The sequence below is a fragment of the Tyto alba genome, unplaced genomic scaffold (genome assembly GCF_018691265.1).
Source record: "Tyto alba isolate M040663 unplaced genomic scaffold, T.alba_DEE_v4.0 Super-Scaffold_100000100052, whole genome shotgun sequence".
In the NCBI taxonomy this organism is placed as follows: Eukaryota; Metazoa; Chordata; class Aves; order Strigiformes; family Tytonidae; genus Tyto; species Tyto alba.
Genome location: NW_024881264.1, coordinates 898,740 through 918,432, shown reverse-complemented (window position 1 = coordinate 918,432; position 19,693 = coordinate 898,740). Strand labels below are relative to the sequence as shown.

The following is a 19,693-nucleotide window of genomic DNA, read 5'->3' as shown; positions in this document are numbered from 1 at the left end:
ATGGGAAGGGTACCCACTGTACCTAAGAATACCCCTCTGGCATATATCTTAGACAATTGGAGATATTTCCCTGGAACACTAGGGAAAGATAAGCAGAAAATGATAGAATATTGTACTAAGATATGGGGAGGGAAGAAGATTTCTAAAAATGTCTTTTGGCCAGTCTGCGGGTCAGAAGAAGATTGGATAAGGCAACAATTAAATCTCTGGGTTAATAATAAAAAACCCCTTAACCCGGAAGAAAGTCAGTATGCGGGAGTGTGGCTAAAAAGACTGGGAGCTAGACTTTACCCGCTGAATGAAATAAACTAAACAAAAGAAAAAGAAGGAAGGGTTAGACGAAACCCTTCTAACCCCCCCTCCTTACATTTCCCCTCCTGCTCCCACAGCCCCTCCAGAGGTCCCCAGAGCGCCCACTCCCCCACCGGAGTCGGAACAAGAGTCTCCCCCTCCTCCTAGACGTGTAACTAGAAGCCAAAAAGGGGCAGCTCAGATGTACCCCCTAAGGGAAATACCCATGGGGGGACCTCAACCCGTGATCGGATATATTTCCGTACCCCTAAACTCGGCTGACCTACGAGATTTTAAAAAGAACCGAGATCGGAAACTTAATTGAGGACCCACTCGGAGTGGCAGAAAGATTAAATCAATTTTTTGGACCAAACCTTTATACTTGGGATGAGATGCAATCTATCCTTGGTCAATTATTTACTACCGAGGAAAGAGATATGATTAGACGAGCAGGAATGAGACTGTGGGATGCTCAACATGCCCAGGGACCTCAAGCGGATATTAAATGGCCACTCCAAAGACCTAATAGAGATAATCAGGATCCGGTGCATAGAACTCATATGCAGGACCTGAGAACTATAGTAATTCAGGGAATTAGAGAAGCAGTACCCTGTGGCCAGAATATTAATAAAGCATTTAATGAAATGCAAAAGAAAGATGAGAGCCCTACTGAGTGGCTGGAACGACTGAGGAAAGCCCTTCAGCTGTATTCTGGGGTAAATCCAGACGACCCTTTAGGGCAAGCACTCCTCAAAACTCAGTTTGTGGCAAAATCATGGGAAGATATCAGAAAGAAGATTGAAAAGTTAGAAGACTGGCAGAATAGAGGGTTGGATGAATTATTGAGAGAAGCTCAGAAAGTCTATGTAAGGTGAGAGAAAGAGAGCAGCAAGCGACAAGTAAAAATGATGGTAGCAGCGGTCAGAGAGGATCGTAAAGGACGAACTGGTAAACACAGATCTGCTGGAACGAAACAAGGGAACGTAGTAGTAAAGAAGGAACAGAGATGTTGTTTTTACTGTGGAAAGAAGGGACATATAAAGAAGAATTGCAGAGAAAGGATCAGGGATGAGGAAATATTGAAAACGGAATAGGAGAGCCAGGGGCTCTATATCTTAGGGGACCGGAGTCATCATGAGCCCTTGATAAAATTAAAAATAGGTCCCCATAAACAAGAGTTCACCTTTTTAGTAGACACTGGGGCTGAAAAATCGACTATTAAACAAATACCTGAGGGATGTAAAATTTCCCCGGAAAAAGTACAAGTAATTGGGGCAAAAGGAGAACCATTTAAAGTAAACAAAATCAAAAATGTGGTATTCGAAACTGAAAATAAATTTGGAATGGGTGAACTCTTGCTCGTCCCTGAAGCAGAATTTAATCTGCTAGGACGAGATTTAATTGTTGAATTACAATTAGAAATTAAAGTGAAAAATCAAGAGCTAACAGTGTCTACTTATCCTTTGACCGTGGATGAGCAAAAACAAATTAACCCCGATGTCTGGTACTCTCCGGACACAATTAGTAGACTGGAAATCCCACCGATTAAAATCCAAGTTTCTGAACCCCACATACCTGTGAGGGTAAAGCAATATCCCATTTCCCTAGACGGACGGAGAGGATTAAAACCAGAAATTGATCGATTATTAGCACAAGGAATCTTAGAGCCTTGTATGTCACCCTTTAACACCCCCATTCTGCCTGTAAAGAAACCAAATGGGAAATACCGGCTCGTACATGATTTAAGGGAAATCGTTTAAGGGAGCACGGGGCGGCTAGGGTTAATCCCTTGCGGGGAAGTCCCAGCGGCAGGAATTCAAGGGGGGATGGGATTTGTGGATGTGCCGCTCACTAATGTAGAAGTGAGAGCGTATAAGAATGAATTTAGGAGGTTATTAGAGGACCCTGTGGGGCTGTCAGAGAAGACTGATCAATTTTTGGGACCCAGTGTATATATATACATGGGAGGAGATGCAGTCGATTACGGGAATTTTTTTCTCTCCTGAAGAAAGACAGATGATCAGAACGGTTGGAATGTGGATATGGGAGAGAGAAAATCAGCAGGGGATACCCGGGGAAAGGAAACTCCCTGTAACCCCTCTGCAGTGGAATCAGAATGAACAAGAGCGGAGGAGAGATATGAGTGACTCTAGGTCATTATAATAAGAGTCTGGAGGAACTCCTGAGAGAAGCACAGAAAGTAGATATTAGGAAGGATGAAGAAGAGGCTAAAACTAAAGCTAAAACTATGATAACTGCACAAGAAGCTGTTAGAAACAAACACAAGGAATCTCAGACGGGAAATCACAAATTTGAAACAGGCAAGGGAATGAAAGGGAAGGCGGAACCAAGAGGCACCACTGGCTAGGGAAATCACAAGGGAATGTTTTCATTGTGGGAAGGGGGGGCATTATAAACAAGAATGCCCCCAGAGAATACGGGACCTGTTGGTGTTTGAAGTAACCCAACAGGATGAGGGTGGTAATCACTAGGGGTGTCAGGGACTCTACCTCCTGGGGGATATACCAACAGAAGAGCCCTTGATAAATTTGAAATTAAGACCCCAGGAGGAAGATTATGTAAAAGATACAACTTGGGCTGTAGGGGCTAAAGGTGAAGGGGTTTTTGGTCCCAGTTATAAAGAATGTGTTAATACAAGGGGAAGATCAATATGCTGTTAATGATTTGTTGTTAATGCCAGGGGTAGGATGTAATTTGCTAGGTAGAGATTTACAAGTGCAATTAGGAATAGGTGTGGTGCTGGGTGAAGGAAAACTAGTGGTTAAATTACTAGAATTATGGGAGGAGAATCGGGGAGGATATTTAGGAACCAGAGCATAACTGTTTGGATTTTATAAATTATCAAACGAAAATAAGAGAAGATCTGTTAAATAAACCTTTGCCCTATAGAGAAAAACTATTTATTGATGGGTCCTCTCGATGCCTAGAAGGAAAAATATTGGGTTATGTAATTATCGAGAGGCAGAAGATGGAAGTGTTTGAAAAGGGGAAATTACCTGCTGGGTGGTCAGCACAAGTCTGTGAACTCTATGCCCTAAAACAGACATTGGTATATTTGAGAGATAAGGAAGGGACAGTGTACACAGACTCAAAGTATGCATTTGGAGTGGTCCACACATTTGGAAAAATATGGGAAGAAAGAGGGCTTATAAATACAAAAGGGAAGGAGCTAGTACACGAGCGGCTGATCAGAGAAGTTTTAGAAGCCCTGAAGCTCCCCACAGAAATTGCAATTGTGCATGTGAAAGGACATCAGAGGGGAGCATCAATGGAAATAAGGGGGAATAATTTAGCAGATTAAGTAGCCAGAGAAGCAGCTACAGAATCATCATTGGTAGTTTTATTGGTAATAATACCAGGGGATTATGAGAATTTAGCCCCAAATTTCACAGAACAAGAAAAGGATATACTTAAAAATAAGGGGGGAAAAGATTCAGAAGGAAAATGGACTTTAGCAGATGGAAGGCAGATGTTAAACAAAACAAGATCATGAGAAATTCAGATCATGAGAAATTCTGTCATTAATACATTAGAAAATACATTGGGGAACACAATCACTTTGTGATCATTTCCTTAGACAATATGGGTGTATAGGAATATATATATGGTGGCTAAACAACTAGTTGATCGATGTTTGATTTGTTAAAAAGTGAACAAAAAGGTAATGAGATAAAAAAAAAAAGGGTGGCTGGGGAATAGGAGCTAGCCATACAAAGCCTCCAGGTAGACTTAACAGAGCTACCTCAAATACAAGGGTGAAAGTATTTGTTGGTATTAGTGGCTCACTTAACTCATTGGGTGGAAGCAATCCCCCACACCAAGGGCAATGGCAAGCATGGTATCCAAGGTGTTACTGGAAAACATTATCCCCAGATATGGATTAATAGAAAGAATAGACTTGGGCGGAGGAACACATTTAATTTTAAAAATTATATACAACAGCTATCTGAAGCCTTAGGGATCGAATGGGCATGGCACACCCCATGGCATCCTCGGAGTTCTGGAAGAGGAGAAAGAATGAATCAAACTTCAAAACAAACCTTGACTAAGTTAATGATTGAGACTCAGATGTCTTGGATTAAATGCCTGCCATTGGCCTTATTAAGGATCAATACTCAGCCACGAACAGACCTGGGTATTTCTCCCTATGAAATGATGCTTGGATTACCATGTATGAGTAATGACAGGGATATTGTCATCCCTGAAGTAGGAGATCAATATGTAAGAAAGTATGTAATAAGAATTGGTAACACTTTAATGAAATTAAGAAAGAAAGGACTTCTGCCTCAAATACCACTATTGGCTTTTAATATCCACAATGTAAAACCAGGTGATTGGGTATTGATAAAAGTGTGGAAAGATTAATCATTAACTCCCGAGTGGGAAGGTGCATTTCGGGTGCTGCTGACCACCGAGACAGCGATCCGAACAAAAGAAAAGGGGTGGACTCTTGCCTCCTGAGGAAAAGGACCGGTGGAAAAGCCTCAGGAGTGGACTGTGGTACCATCAACTGACCAACTACAAGTCACCCTCAAAGGACTAAGTAAATTCATCAGGAGGGGATTGAATGACTCTTAACCAGTGGTTTGACTGGGTTTTTAACTGGGCTCAGAGGTAACACTGTGAAAATTTACTTATTCATTTACTTACTTGCTGTATAAGGAAACAAAAACAAAAAAACAAACAAACAAACAAAAAAACTGTCAGGGAAAAGCTGGAGTTTACCAAGCATTAACTGACAGACATGTTACAGAGTGGCTTTTGGTAACAGATTATGAGCATTTTGGAGTCAATTAGGCATTGCTAGAAAATCAACCTAATTGGGTAATACCTTGTCTCGAGTGTATGTATGGATGTCATGAAGCGTGGGTTTTGTGTGAATGTGAAATGTGTTACCGGATGTGGTATTTCTTGCAGATGGAGAAAATTGTCTTATAACTGTATAGGGAAGGGGCATGAACTGTAACCTTGATTTACGGGGAAAAAGAGGTTAGTCCCCAGAATTTGTGATGTCCCTGAGAGTTGATGGGAGGACACTATCGGAAAGTGCCAAAATTTTGCTTTGCTTAGAAACAAAGGAAGTGGCTACAAAGGAGCTGCACTTGAATTGACTAACTCTTAACACACGGATTTGTTAAACAGTAGAGGGCAAGACCGGGTTAACCTCTGTGCTCGCCACCAAGAAGACCTTTTTCTCAGCTGTGGGCTGCAACCCCATAGGCATGAGAGGTGGGAGTATATGTTATACCGGACCTCTGCTAATCATCCTGGTATGGTTTGCTTTAATAGTGGCAAATTTGTGCAGCAAGTGCTTTACTGTTATGTCCAACATGAGAGTGGCTTTGCTTTCCCAAAGACAGAAGGGTGGATGGAGATATTTTAGTAGGAAGAAGAGAATCCAAGTAAAAGATGTGACAGAAGTAAAACAGCCAGTACCAAAACCGCCGAAAAGACCTATAACAGAATTTTCAACATGGTTAACCAAAGGAGATGGTGGTTTACATAAGCAGATACAACTACATGGGTACTTGAAAGAGGAACATTTACAAGGGCAAAAGATATGTAGTAAAAAAGGCAAACAAAGTGAGGGCTACCAACATCGAGGCTGCACAATAAATTGCTGCCCATGCATAAGCACGCTCCATTGTTTTCGCGGTATCGGAGGTACAAGAGTGAGAGCGGGAGTGGCGAACCTGCCTGGTCTGTAGGGATCAGGAGTCAGGGTCCACATACACAGCAGGAAGATGGATTTCCACGCCCCCAGTCCAAAGCGCATGTGTTGTTGGAGGGTCTCGAAAGTTCGGCTATACCCGGATGGCAAAAACAACTGCCAGGCCCGCCCAGATCTAGGCAGCACAGGCATTCTGGGTGGAAGAGAAACTTCCGCTCATTGCGCACTTGGACCTTCCTCGGTCAAGCCGCTAGCCTGGGGCTGGACTATCCCACTAATCTTACTGATCCCGCTGGATTGCAATCTTGGGAAGATGGGAGTAGGGGACGATCCCGTGTGCGCCGCCCTGCTGTTGGGATTTTTCATTATATTGGTGGTGACTGTCGTTGCCATCGCGGTATGCGAGGGAATGTCTCGTGGCTGGTGTCGGAGATCACCTCCTCCCCCCAATCCTCCAAGATCACGAAGACAACTAAGACGCCCTCGAAACCTTGATGAGGTGATGGAAACAGACTTATAGTTCAAAGAAGAAAATGTTATTGATCAGAGGAGTTACCGCGCGGCGCGTGACTGTTGTTCTTGGACTCTTTCTGTCTTTCTATCGCTACCGCCCCGTGAGTAAGGGTAACAAGACATCGAAGGACAACATCCAAAGGACAGTGCTGATATCTTTGGTTCTTACTTTTTCTCTTTCTGATTGTGTCGCGTGGGACTTTGCTGGATTGTTATACAGTTAATTATTTCAGGTTCTTGTTTGCTAATAAATTGTTGATTATTGTTTACAGAGTGTCTGATAGTACGGTTGACTGTGCAGTTCGGCACACAGCTCGAATTTGCTTAACGCCAACAGGTGAAACAGTAGTAGCAAATTGCATGTTGGTCACAACTTGTTGGATTAACTGAACAAAGCAAGGAATAAATAACACACGGCAAAAACATTAAGGCGACAACTGCACATAGCAGATAGAATAAGAGCTGTTTTACCTATGGTGCTCTGAAAACACCCTCAATGTTAGACTCAGAATGGTGGGATGATCTATTAGGAGCTTCCTGGTGGAAAAGATTGTTGTGAATGCGTTATGCCACGTGAAAACTATGATTGTAATTGTAAGGTATTATCTTGAGAGTGTTATGATAAATGTTGGAATTGTGGAAAAAGGTTTGTTTGCAGTGACGAAAATGAAAGTAGCATCTAATAAACAATAATAGGATAAAAGAAAAAGGGGGGATTGTAAGAAACTATGAACTAAGGGTATTGTTTATTGAAATTTATGTTAAGCTCAATGTAAAGGTTAGGCGGCAAAAGACAAAAAAACTGCTTATGCAAATAGCTGCCAGACACCGCTTGTGAGAGACAAGATAACCTGTGAGACAAGATGACCGCGTGAGATAAGATAACCGCAATTGCTTACACAAACCAGATACTTGTGCAAGCAGAAGGGGTACTGATCAAAGACAACCACGGATGTAAAAATGTATAAAAAGGAACTGTTTGAACTGATCAGTACGGCAGTTGGCGGAGCGCAGACTCCCCTGCCGTCCAGCGCTGTCTTTGCTCATATTCTACTTGCTATAATTAATAAAATTATAATTGGATTATGATCCATTGTGGTCTCAATTTATAACACATTGTGTATCTTGTAATGGCCATCAACACCCACACCCCTGTTCACTGTTACGGAGTAACACTCCTGAACAAATCACAGATTTCTCATACATAACGTTTAATGAAAGACATACATAAAATCTCATTCCTGTTTTACAAATTAAATATTGTAATGAGGATGTTTTCTTAAATCAGACTTGCATTTCAAATAAAATCTCAGCTTCAAAGACCAATAAACACAGAGATACAAGGCAGAAAATGGAGTCAGTTCCAGTAAAGCAACACTTCTTAACAGCTGTAAAACTGTGTTGTCTCAACCTGAAGGGTCCCAACATTTTGGAAACACATTTGTACTTTAAATTCCTCTCAAGAACTACAGTGCTAAAAATACAACTTGCATCACCTTATCACAAAAAGATTCCCGGTTTTAAATTTGTGGGTCCAATGTCTCTTTTAGAAGTAAAAATCTGTTGTGGCACTGCGATAATGTCAATATAAAATGTATTTTCCACTCCTCAAGGAGGACAAAGTACATGCTGGTCTTACAGAGTCCCCTTTGAGCTAGCAGACCTGTAGGGTGAATCGAGCAGCAATACCATGTGCCGGTTTATCCTACAGCGGCTTTAAGCAAGCCCGCGGGCGCTCAGCATCCTGCAGGTCCATCAGATGTAACAGTTATGTCTCAAGAAAGTTGATTGCAGTGGCTCTTTTCACATCGTCTGAAGCTGATAAACTCTTGAACCTTTTTTCAAGAGGTAACCCTGGTCATTTAGGGATCCAATAAAGCTCTCAAAATCGGATACCTGGGAAAAGACAAGACAACAATAAGCATCAAATTGGAAAAATTACATTTTATCTGATGCAAAGCAACATATTTCAAAGTTCTGACGTGTTTAAAGTGAGCTAAGAATAGGTTATCGTTTCCTTAGCAAACTGCTGACCTACTAGGAGGTGGCATGCAGTCAGTTGCACCCTTTTGTGCTTTACTTACACACTGTTTATGCTGTGGTGTTACACAGAACAAGCGTTCTCCACGTCATGACATCCAGACAGTATGCAGAATTACATATGTATAAATCTAAGGTCTGAAACACAGGTATCTACCAAAGAAAAGTCTGATTTCTACAACTCTCAATGATTTCCAAGTATTTGTTACAGGTATAGAACTTGGAATGGGCGAAAAATATTGTATATAGAAAGAGAAAACTAGAATTGATCAAATTAGCTATAGGTCAGTAGCTGCTGAATGAATGATTGATCTTGTAAGAAGAGAGCTGGCAGTAACATGTTCTGTCAGACAGGACTCACACCAAATCCAGTCTTATGTACAGGCAACATCTGAACAAGTTAGGAAACTAAAGCCATCTTTCCCCAGCTGGCCAAAGTAAGCTAACAGAAAGCAGAGCATTACTACCCTTAAGTTCCAAAAAGAGAAATTCATTATCACTACTTTTCACTCATTACACTGGAAATCCAGTCTTGTTTTAAATTGCCATTTAAATTTTTTCATCATGAAGCAAAAAGTAGAATTAACTACTGATATTTTTATTTGGCTGAAGTCCCCCCACAAGTACAGAATGCAAATCAATTACAAGATAACACACATTTGTGGCCGTCTGTCCTACATGATGTTCCTATCAGGTTAGAGTATTAGGATGCTTGAAGCAGGAATGAGAACCCTAAAGGCATATTTGGGCCAAAGAAAGCCAAGCAGAAACATCACTGCGCTGCCAAAATAGAACAAAATAGACAGTGTAACAGTCTAAATGTGGGAATTAAAATAGGTGTGTCCCCCAGGAAGCCAGAGGAAGCAAATTTTACTGAAACCAAAATTGCCTTTCATGAAACAAAGCAGAATTCTTTTTCAGCACCAGCTTCAGAAATAGAACCAACCCTTACTAGTGCAAGGAGTTGCTACTGTCAAACAGCTAGTAAGATTCATAAAGCTTACAAACAAAAGCTCTACGGGAAGAGTGTTCAGCCTAAAATCAGCAAAAGCTGCTTATTTCTGTTCAGCATAAAGGCACAACATGTGCCTTTCCCAGTTTCCATTTTGCAATAAATAATTTTGATTGGTCTTGCAGTTCGTTGTTGAAGAAATGCTTGATTTCCAAACTTACTCGTAGTTGTAGCTCCTTTGCAATTTGTCGAAGCTGTTGCAAGTCAAAGAGATTGTTGTAAGTTCTCTCTGCGATACTGTTAAGGGCAGAAACAAATCTTTTTGCTTGTGACCGATTGCTCATCCCAGACCCATGCTGTGAACGTTCAAAGTCCAGTTTTCCAAACTCATCAGAGTAGGTTCCCAGCATGCTAAATATATATAAAAAAAGACCAAGAGGAGGTAAAAGTAAGTACATGAATTTGCTTCCTGAAACATAACTGCTTGAGAAAGCTTTCAGAAGCCACATAGCGATTTTCATACTAGGGAATGGCTTCCTATCTAAGGAATTTAGACTAAGCATCTATCCAAATTACTTGAATTGTTCAACTGTACCAGAGAGTAATCACATAACAACAACAAAAAAAAAAACAAACCAAAAAAACCACAAACAACAAACCCCCCAAACTTTTGGTAGCACTTTGTGTCTAAGTTACTGTGCAGATACACATAACTGCTATGATGATACAACTCAAAGGCCTAAGCCAAAGTATTCAACTTAGGGCTACTGTCAGTTTTTAAAGAGGTAACGAATCTGAATATTAGTATCATGAGCCTAAACTCAGTAATGCAATTTCTTCAATGTGTTTGCATATCTGTAATTAAAAAAAATAGTTTTGAATTAATAGCACTATGATGCTTTATTTTTAAAGCAGTGTGTATTACCTATATTTCATTATTTCTATTACATCCTCAGCATCTTCCTTGGTAGATTTCTCCCTTAATTCCAGCCTTGATCTTGCCTTAAAACAAAACAAAACATCCCACAAAGGTATATTTAAGATACATTATAGCCAATGTGAAAAAAATCTACAGTCGCTCTCAACAAGCACAAATTATAGGAGCAGAGATGGAACCTGAGCCTACAGCATTTGGAGGAAGATTCCTCTATTTTTTCAATAGCGTTTCAATGTCATCTCCTGTTTACTGCCATTAGGCTGTAGCTTGGAGATTGTTTGCTTTTTAACAGTGTATTCTTGGGAAGCGGCAGATCACAAATAGTCTTAGTGAAAACAGTGGCAGTTGAAGTTCAAGATGGGCAGCAGCTTGTTCTTACCTGCACCTAATTTTTCTCCTTTTGGGAGAATGCGTCGGATTCCTTTTCCATCCCCTCCAGGGTGCTTTACTTTATAAGATGCTTTAAGCAACAGTAGCCCTTAAGCATTTGTAAGACTCTTGCATGCTCACTTTTTTTTTTTTTTTTAAACACAACAAAAAAATCATAGCAGTGAACAAGCTGTCAAAAACTATAGGATATCAGCAGTAGTTTAGGAATAATCTCTTTGCTTTCTATCCCTTAAGTATTACAGCTTGCATTTACCTCCGTAAGTCGAATCAGTGACTCTAGCTGCCTCGTGGTGATGGGTGTGCTGTCTACTCCTTGGTTCTGCTTCCGGAGCTCAAGGTAGAATTCCTGGAGGACCTGAGCAGCTTCTGGAGATAAATTTGGATGAACGTACTGCCGAGCATATCCAACATACTTCCTCAGCAGCTGATGTGGAATGGCGTCAAAGTTTTCTCCTGGTAAGATCTAACCCAATTACAAAGAGCTTAGATTTCTGTTTGTCAGAGCCCTATACAATGCAAATTTTAACATAAAATCTTCATCTGTGCTTTATCTGGTAAAAACTTCACTGTAAGGGCTTTATTGCTTCATATATGAACTGTGTACTTAAGAAGTCCGTACCCTATGCTTAAACATGTAATGAAACACACTTGGCCATTTCATAAAAAGCAGCTGAGGCTTCTCCTTTGCAATGATAAAGAAGTGCCAAATATGATTTAACTATGTCAAGAATTCTCCCTCAAAAAGAAAAAAATCCCAATTCCCAGCTGTTACAAAATACAGCTCCATGGAAGAGTAAACCATCACTGCTGATATCCCATTTCCAAAAGTACCTGTGGTTAGCTCCAGTAGGGGATATTTCTCCCAAGACCTGGGACTTCACAATATCAGCTCTCAAACTGATCACTTCAGTTTAGTAAAAAATGTGCTTCCTCTCCTGTAATCCCCAAATCTTCCATGAGTTGCAGATGCCCAAGGATTTGTTTACACACAGATTTATTCTGATTCAATACTTCCCAGCACATCATGTTACATTAAATTATTAACTCCAGTCTAGTTCTGTAGCTCTTCATTGAAATCCAACACAGCAACTTTGCATTAGAGCATCTCCTGCAAAGTCCCCTTACTACCAGAACCGGAAAAAAACAGACAAACAACAGCTCAGCTAATAAATTGTCTTCTGTGTGGAAACGACAATGGCTTGAGACACATCTTTAGCAGCTCCAGCAGGAGGGGTAACGTTAGCTGCAGCAGACAATTGGTAGAAACTGGTGGCTGGAGCCCTAAATGTTTCATCTTTAATTCATAGCCAATTATCATGAGAAAAATGAGAGTCAGAGACTGAAGACATTCAGATCAGGGTTGCCAGGTCCCAGGGCAAGAAACACCACAGGAAGGGGCACAGCAACAGCCACAGGACAAGTCCTACCTTTAGCCTTTCAAGCAGTGGTCGATCTGAAACAACTTCAAGAACAGAGAGGTCCTGTGTATTGGTGCGAGTCACAACAGTGCTGCTGCATGCTGCCAGCTTTCCAGCTCGGATTGCCATCACATGCTCAGACAGCAAGTTATCATGATCTTCATTTGGGGTGTCCAGCAAAATGAAAACTAGATCAAATCTCGACAGTAAAGCACTCCCCATTCTAGAATAAAGAAAAAAAAACAAACCCACACAGTGCTCAAAGAAGTAGAAGAATTACAACAACTCTGCTCCACTTCAAAGACACAAAAAAAATCCTGTCCCATTCATCCAGAATAAAGTAGAACAGCAATTTCTCTCTCAAAAGCCACGAAAAATTATTACAGTAGGTTTGTGTTCAAGCTCCAGGAAACTAGAAAGCAATTATATGCAAGCTACAAGGCTGCCAGAAGCATCTACTCCTGAATGTGAACTATATTTCAGGAAGTGCTCACTTTAAGTTCTCAGACACTGTTTTGGCTTTGTTATAATGTCCTCCAACTGGGTTTGCTGCAGCAATGATAGATGTCCGAGCTGGCAAACTGCAAACAATGCCAGCCTTGGCAAGGCTGATGCTTTGCTGTTCCATGGCTTCCAACAAAGCCTGATGCTGGTTTCCCATCTTATCAAATTCATCTATTCCACAAATTCCTGGAAGCAATTAACACAGGACAAAGACTTATTAGAAAATACATTAACTGATGCACAAGTGTATGCTGCAATCCAGTGCTACATCAGAAGTCCAACCTAAAGTCCTAGGGACTGCAGGAGACATCAGACCAAGTCTCCATTTCAGCAAGACTTGTTTTAATTTTGCGGTGCTGCAGCTGAGCCATTATGAAGTTGGCCTGGCTTGCTGAAGCAGTGTCTTGATTACACACCAAGATGAAAAAACAAGCTTGTCAAAAATGGAGACAGACAAATCTCATAAACCAGCTATTTTTCAAAACAAGTAAGAGCCTAACAGCTGCCATTAAGTTGGAGATTTCTCAAAAACAAAACCCTAGTTCTTTGACACATTAAGTAAGGTCAGCATGTGAATTGCAGAACTCCAGTTTCACATGCATTCTAAGCCCTAGGAAAGCAGGAATCGCCTCCAGAGAAGCTACTGGAGAAGCTCAGAACTTCCCAACGTGTGGAAAGCCAATATCATACTTCAGATTTACATTCTTAGTCCACAGTTATGCAAGCACTGTAGTTAAACTCAGCAGCACGCACAGCCCTGACCCCCCCCATCCGGACACACAAAACCTTTAGCATTACATGTTTTACCTTGATCTCCAAGCACTAAAGCACCAGCTTCCAAGGCAAAATCTCCAGAAGCACCATCTCTAGACAGTGTAACGGTCAGGCCAGAGCTGGTGGAAGTATTGCCACAAACATACACACCTCGAGGAGCAACATTACACACAGCCTAGAAGAGAAATAAATATTTTTTGCCTCCCCGATGTGAAGAATTTCAGAAGCCTTATCCCAGAGCAGCAATTCAAAGTAAACCCAATTTTGTATCTTTCTGCTTAACGTGGCCCAACAGTAAAGTTATAACTCCCTGCAACTCTGAGAGACATACTTCTGGAAAACAGTAGGAATAACTCTGGTCACCATACTTGCAGCACAGCCCTGTCTACTGAGTTATCAAAACTACTAGGACCTTGGGCACAAGCACTTCAAGTTATGTTGAAATGCTTGGGGACATGCTATCTGTCACAGAATTGCAGGTATACAGTTTCTGTATCTTCAGACCCCAAGGTCTATTTAGACTAATATCTTGTCCTGGTGCCCCACACATGCTGCTTCTGTGGAGGAAGGCATAGTTCTCCCCACAACTAGGGGATAAAGGACAATCCTAGTCTTCTCCATGCCTCTAGTATCCACAAAGTAGCCTACAATTTGAAATATGAACTAGAAAAGCAAAGCATGGTAAGCTTGAACACAGACATGTTGCAGTTAAATTTGCCTAGAATACAGTTATAACTAGATTTTCCCAGTAACTCTATAGTTACTGGTACCTCTGTTTTATTTAAAAAAATAACACCCACAGGATATTTGTTCAGTACCAGATAGGTGACAGGCACTGAGTATTGAATAAAAAACCCGAACAAAAAAAAACTGGCTTCTACACAACTTTGGTTTTCTCCTTGGGATTATTTTTTTTTCCCTGTGACAGTGATGACAGAGGATCCTTGTCTCAGGGTCTTATCTGCGGATTACTAGATTTTCTTGAAAGGCATTCTGTTATTTAGTAACAATGTGGAAAAAACAAATCATTTACCGTATGCTAAAGAGCCCCCACTCAGTGAAAAAGTAATTTAAAAATTTGTTTGCCAAGATGCCTGCATACAAATCCATCGCTTTGGTTAAGTTATTGCAAGTCATACCCCAACATTACATGTCCACATTAAAAAGGCTCAGACTTTTTAAATGAGGTATTCAACACCGCAGGTCTAGATGAACTGTGTCCCCCTCTCACTTCACAGTAATCATGGGAAAATACATGGAACATTAGAACCATTTAATATGAAAAAATTCTATTACTAACTGATTTTGTCACAGTCATGCAGAAACACCCACCAAGATTAAAACCCAAACGCAGCAGCGGGTCCCTTTCCCAAGAAGCTGAGATCCATGCTAGCAACATAAAAATAGACTAAGAGAATGGAAGTGAATCCAACAGAAGTTGAGTGACACGGTAGTTAAAGTTGCATTAGTTCCAACAGTGTATTTCTTATATTTGACAATGGATCAGCTAAATGAGGATAGGAAGGAATGAAACTCCACACCGGAGAAAAGGGTTGGTGAAAAAAAACTACATAAGGACAGGACAACAAGTCTGTACTTGAAAGCCCAGTCTTGACCAAGTATACCTGCTTTGGGAAGTGTTTTAACAGGCCTGATTCATTCTGCAAGAGTCCCTGGAAGGAGAGCACAGCAGTGGACCCCCCTTTGGGTACTATCCTATTTTCTATCCTACATGAAAAGACAGCTCCAGCCAGGTTTTGGTCTTAGCACAGCTATCCTAACGTGCTTGTAAGAAGTCAAGATAAGGAATTAGAGAAAAATAGAACAAGACAACAGAAATAAATCAACCCATACTTGCAACATTTGACTTTTTCCTAATCCTGGATCTCCAACAATGAGAATGTGTGGATCTCCTCGCACTGGGATTCTGTTCTTGTCGTCTACAAACTTCTGACATCCTCCAAATAACGCCAGGGCCAGACCTGCCTTTACAATCTGTAGAGGTACATACCAATGCTAATAAGCATTTGATCATGGTGACCAATACTGACAGCTCCCTAGAATTGCTTATAATAACCCTTTCCTTCTGGTTGGCTTAACTTAAGGGTATAAGGCTGCCACCTCCTTGTCACTGAAAGTGACTGAGAGTCACAGTCGCCTATAAACAAAATCCCTGCCCCTTCCACCCCAGATAAGCTTTATAAATCCTTTAGAAGTTTACTGTGGCATAAACATTTCAAACTAAAGTTGCGAGCAGAGCTGTTATAAAATAATTACCTCGTGGCCATAGATTGCAGGACAAAGAGAGCTGAAAAACAAGGAACACTAACATAAGAGGAATATAAATCTTGTATTACTATTAAATAATCACTTGTTCTTGTTATAGAATGCCTCTAAAACCATATAAAACATTTGGGTAGCTGCTGCTGAGTTCCCAATAGAATCAGTTTAAATCAGCAGCATCAAATTCCTTTAAATTTTCAGACGACCAGATATGCTTAAAATAAGAAAAGCCTTTCATCTGAGTTTACAAAAACACAGAGGAGAATCAGTTTCGCAGCGGTTTCTGCACCCATTCTCACCTTAATCAAGTAGCTACTTGTAAATCTCTTTTCAAAGGTGCTAGTTTCATGTTCTTTGACTCCACTGGGAGGGCCTGACAGATGCTACAGCTAGAAGAGTACTTCTTGGTCTGAACTGAGAGTCTTTCACGCCCTCTGCTCAGTTCTTGCACCTTTTAGTATAGTGCGTTGAATTTACTCAGTGAGGAGTCAAATTTTTTTTTTTTTTTATCCATAGCTTTCTGTCTCAGGGTTGAATTGAACCACTAACTTCCCTCTATCCTTAAATCCCTCCCAAAGTCTTAACATCCCCACTGCAATACTTGCATTTCCTCCCAAGCCCCTTGCCCACTAAAGTTTGTTACATCTGTGTGGTATCTATTACACAAGACTTAGACATTTCATAGCTTTAAGATTGGCTGTCACATTTGGCTGAAGGTGATCACGAAGATTCAGAAGTCTAGTCCTACACCTTGTCTAGGTCTGAAACAACTTACTTCACGATGAGCCTGAACAGATTTTCCTCAGCTTGAATTTCTTGAACAGCATAGAGGTCTTTAAGTGAAAACTCCATGAACGATCTTTGAAAAGTCTCATCATCAAAATTCTTTGTTTTTTGTCCTTTACTGTTGCTGACAGAATTTGCCTCAATGTACAACAAGAACATACACTTGTCATTCTTATTTTTAGAAGCTCCTGTCAGAAAAATTGAGAAAGGATGAAGGAATATTTTTCTATAGTTACGTACTGATGTTATTTGCAAATGGCATAGGGTAATTCAGAAATATTAAGTACAGCCATATGCAAAAATGTTTGTATTTAAGTATTTGAACATCTGCATTTTCAAAAATTGATGCAAAGTAAGTTTCCAGATACATTTGTTCTTTAAGTGCCCTCTATATAGGTACATAATAAAATATTTTGCTGGACTAGGAGGGTATAAATATAGAGAGAGAATTTTCTCCCAGAATAAATGAAGTTTTCCAAGAATTTTAAATTATTACATTATTCTAACTAAATAAAAGTGTAATATAAAATGTTTCCACTCAATATTTAGAGAATAAAAATCCATAGTGCAGAAGAATTAAAGGTGTAGCTTAATTATTATTCATTTTCTATATCCCCCCCATAATTACTGAGCAGAAAACACGGTATCACAGTAAATCAGTACTGCAGTTCTCTGCAACATATCCTATTACAGCTGTGTACAACATACTTCAGTTTGGGGGGTACAAAAAAAAAAAAAAAAGTTGTAAAATTTTTCCAGGGAAGACTAAACTAAGAAAGATAATACACTTTCACAACAGTGTGGACAGTTTTCCTATTGTATGAAGGGGACATTAAAGGGAAAAGGCTAAGTAACTAATGAGTCTCTGTGAGACTTCAGGAAATAAGGATGTCCCTGATACACCAGTGGCTCAGAGAAGGCTTCCCTATCAGCTGACATACTAAAACATCAGATGTCAAATGGGCACTTCAAATTCAGGAACCCTAGTCATGTAGAGATCAGTGGGTTACAAACCCCCTCTCTTATCGGTAGAGATTAGGGACAGTGCTCCTCTTGGACAGTACTGCTTCTGGCTTTTGCAAAATAATTCGTTACAAAACTTTGGGAACTTCTGAAGAAATATCCATACATATATTTCTGAAGAAATATACTTAATGCATTTACAACTTTGAGGGCTCAAATGAAGGGAGATGGCTGTTCTGGTGTAATGACTAGAATCCCCACCCTAAGAAAAAAGTGTTGGTTTCAGATGATGTATTTTACCTTCCTCAGTGCTCGACACCTTTACTATCCCGGTAATTGTGACCATATCTCCCGGGACACAGCTGTCCACAAGATCTTGAACGAGTTCACATTCAATTGTGCGAGGGATTCTGCCTGCTCCTCGCTGATCATCTGACATGAGCTCCTGCACCCTGCAAAACATAAGGTGAGCATACGCTCCATGCACAGCATTTCCACTTATGGCATACAAGATCTGCATCTGTGTGCTTCCATCCAATCCTTTCCAAAATGAGAAGGGAGACAGCAGAATGCCCTGATAAACTCTAGAAACAGCAGTGCTGAATTTGGAGAAACAGACTTTTTCAGTTCAGACTTTAATAAGTGGGTATACATTATGCATAAACCCCAGAAAGACAATAACTATCAACTCCAGAAATAATTAAAGCTGAAATTCTGATTTTTCTAGCACTGATGAGTATATTCATGTAGAAATAAGTACAGTACCTGAAATAAGATGGACCTCAAATAAAAATTAAGGTCAGACATCAGAGCTCTGATAAATGTTTAACTGGCATTTTAACCCGAGCAAAGGCCAAGAAATTCCTCAGACCATAACAAGAACAGTAGCTTACTCTGAGTAGTTGTAAAAGGCTAGCAACCAACAAGTTCTTTAAAAGGTTCCATCTTTGGCTCTGCACTTAGAGCTCTGATACTTTTCCTTGAAGCTCAGAGTCAAGCTTTTTCTTAAGAAGCTGTGTTAAACAGCACCCTCTAGAGCTGCTGACAAAAATGTCAGCACTTTTTAAAACAACTTTTTATATTACTTATTACAGAATGTTAATAAAGAAAAACATGCTGACACCCTTACTGCAGTGAGCTAACAGGACGGACAAAAAAACAACACAAACTCTTCTGAATGTCTATTACAGGGCAATAATGGGATGGCCGTAGTACCTTCCTACACTTTATCATTGTTCATTTCTGTAGAAACAGTGACTTCTTCCCCAATAGCGAGTCTCACAAAATTTTAGGTATGCCTACTTGCTGATTAGACATAGAAGGAAGATCAGTGGGCAGGCACAGCACTATTTCCTTCTACTGAGAGTACCTTAAGGACTGGGGGGACACAATCACTTCAAAATAAGATTTTTAACCCTCAAATTTACTTTCAGTTCATACAAGTCAACTGTCACAGCTGACCAATGTAATTTATTAGTACTTTTCTAGAAGATTTACAACTCATTAAAGGGACTCATTAAATAATAGATACAATTAGAAATGACCAAGAAAAGCTGCAAAGAGCACAAACTGAACATTTCTCAAAGAACTCAGTCCTGGTAGGAAGAATTTCCAAGATGCTATCATAATGGGTAGGTTTATTATACAAAGTCCAGTGGTGCTCTAATACAACAACCGCTTTGCAATACAAATTTCAAAGAGCGCTCGCCAGAAAAATAATAAGATTATTAAAATGACGCAGTGTAACATGGAATGAACTGTCCCACCGCTTTGACTACCCTGTTGCATTACATTTTTGTGCAGAAGGGAAGACGTGCTTACTTAACAGACTGCCAGTCCACTGTGGTGGTTAAAGGAGAGCTTCTGTCAGCTGTGAAGGATCGGCCACGGCACTCGGGAATAAGGCACTATAACAAGAGTAATTCTAATTCATTCTCCACCTTTTTTTAAAATCATAATTAGAAATTGCCTTATTTGATTAACAAAAAAAAAAAAAAAAGCAAAGCAATGCGATTCATTGACACCATTTCAGGAAAAAAGCTAGTTAAATTAGGGCTGCGAATTAGCACAACATAATTAATGAAGAACTATCAAACACAGACACCTGAACCCTGACTCAGAGCTGTTCGAACAAGTACAGCTTGAATTGT

The 19,693-nt window shown here is 40.2% G+C and overlaps 1 protein-coding gene across 4 annotated transcripts in view; it reads right to left on the bottom strand.

The window, feature by feature from the left end:
• Positions 1-7,688: 7,688 nt before the first annotated feature.
• The window catches only part of LOC122154316 (DNA helicase MCM8-like), an 18,229-nt gene continuing 6,224 nt past the window's right edge, over positions 7,689-19,693 (bottom strand). For 3 of the 4 annotated variants that reach the window (XM_042801795.1, XM_042801788.1, XM_042801784.1), the window contains exons 7-18: positions 19,365-19,450; positions 17,844-17,995; positions 16,570-16,768; positions 15,789-15,819; positions 15,366-15,506; positions 13,545-13,686; positions 12,728-12,923; positions 12,243-12,456; positions 11,069-11,278; positions 10,414-10,490; positions 9,710-9,899; positions 7,689-8,392 (exon numbers count right to left, since the gene is read on the bottom strand). In XM_042801795.1, the coding sequence (XP_042657729.1) occupies positions 8,300-8,392; positions 9,710-9,899; positions 10,414-10,490; positions 11,069-11,278; positions 12,243-12,456; positions 12,728-12,923; positions 13,545-13,686; positions 15,366-15,506; positions 15,789-15,819; positions 16,570-16,768; positions 17,844-17,995; positions 19,365-19,450 (1,731 nt within the window). In that variant the 3' untranslated portion in view covers positions 7,689-8,299. Of the gene's footprint in view, positions 8,393-9,709; positions 9,900-10,413; positions 10,491-11,068; positions 11,279-12,242; positions 12,457-12,727; positions 12,924-13,544; positions 13,687-15,365; positions 15,507-15,788; positions 15,820-16,569; positions 16,769-17,843; positions 17,996-19,364; positions 19,451-19,693 lie in introns of those variants that run through there. The other variant, XM_042801801.1, reaches the window with a different exon arrangement.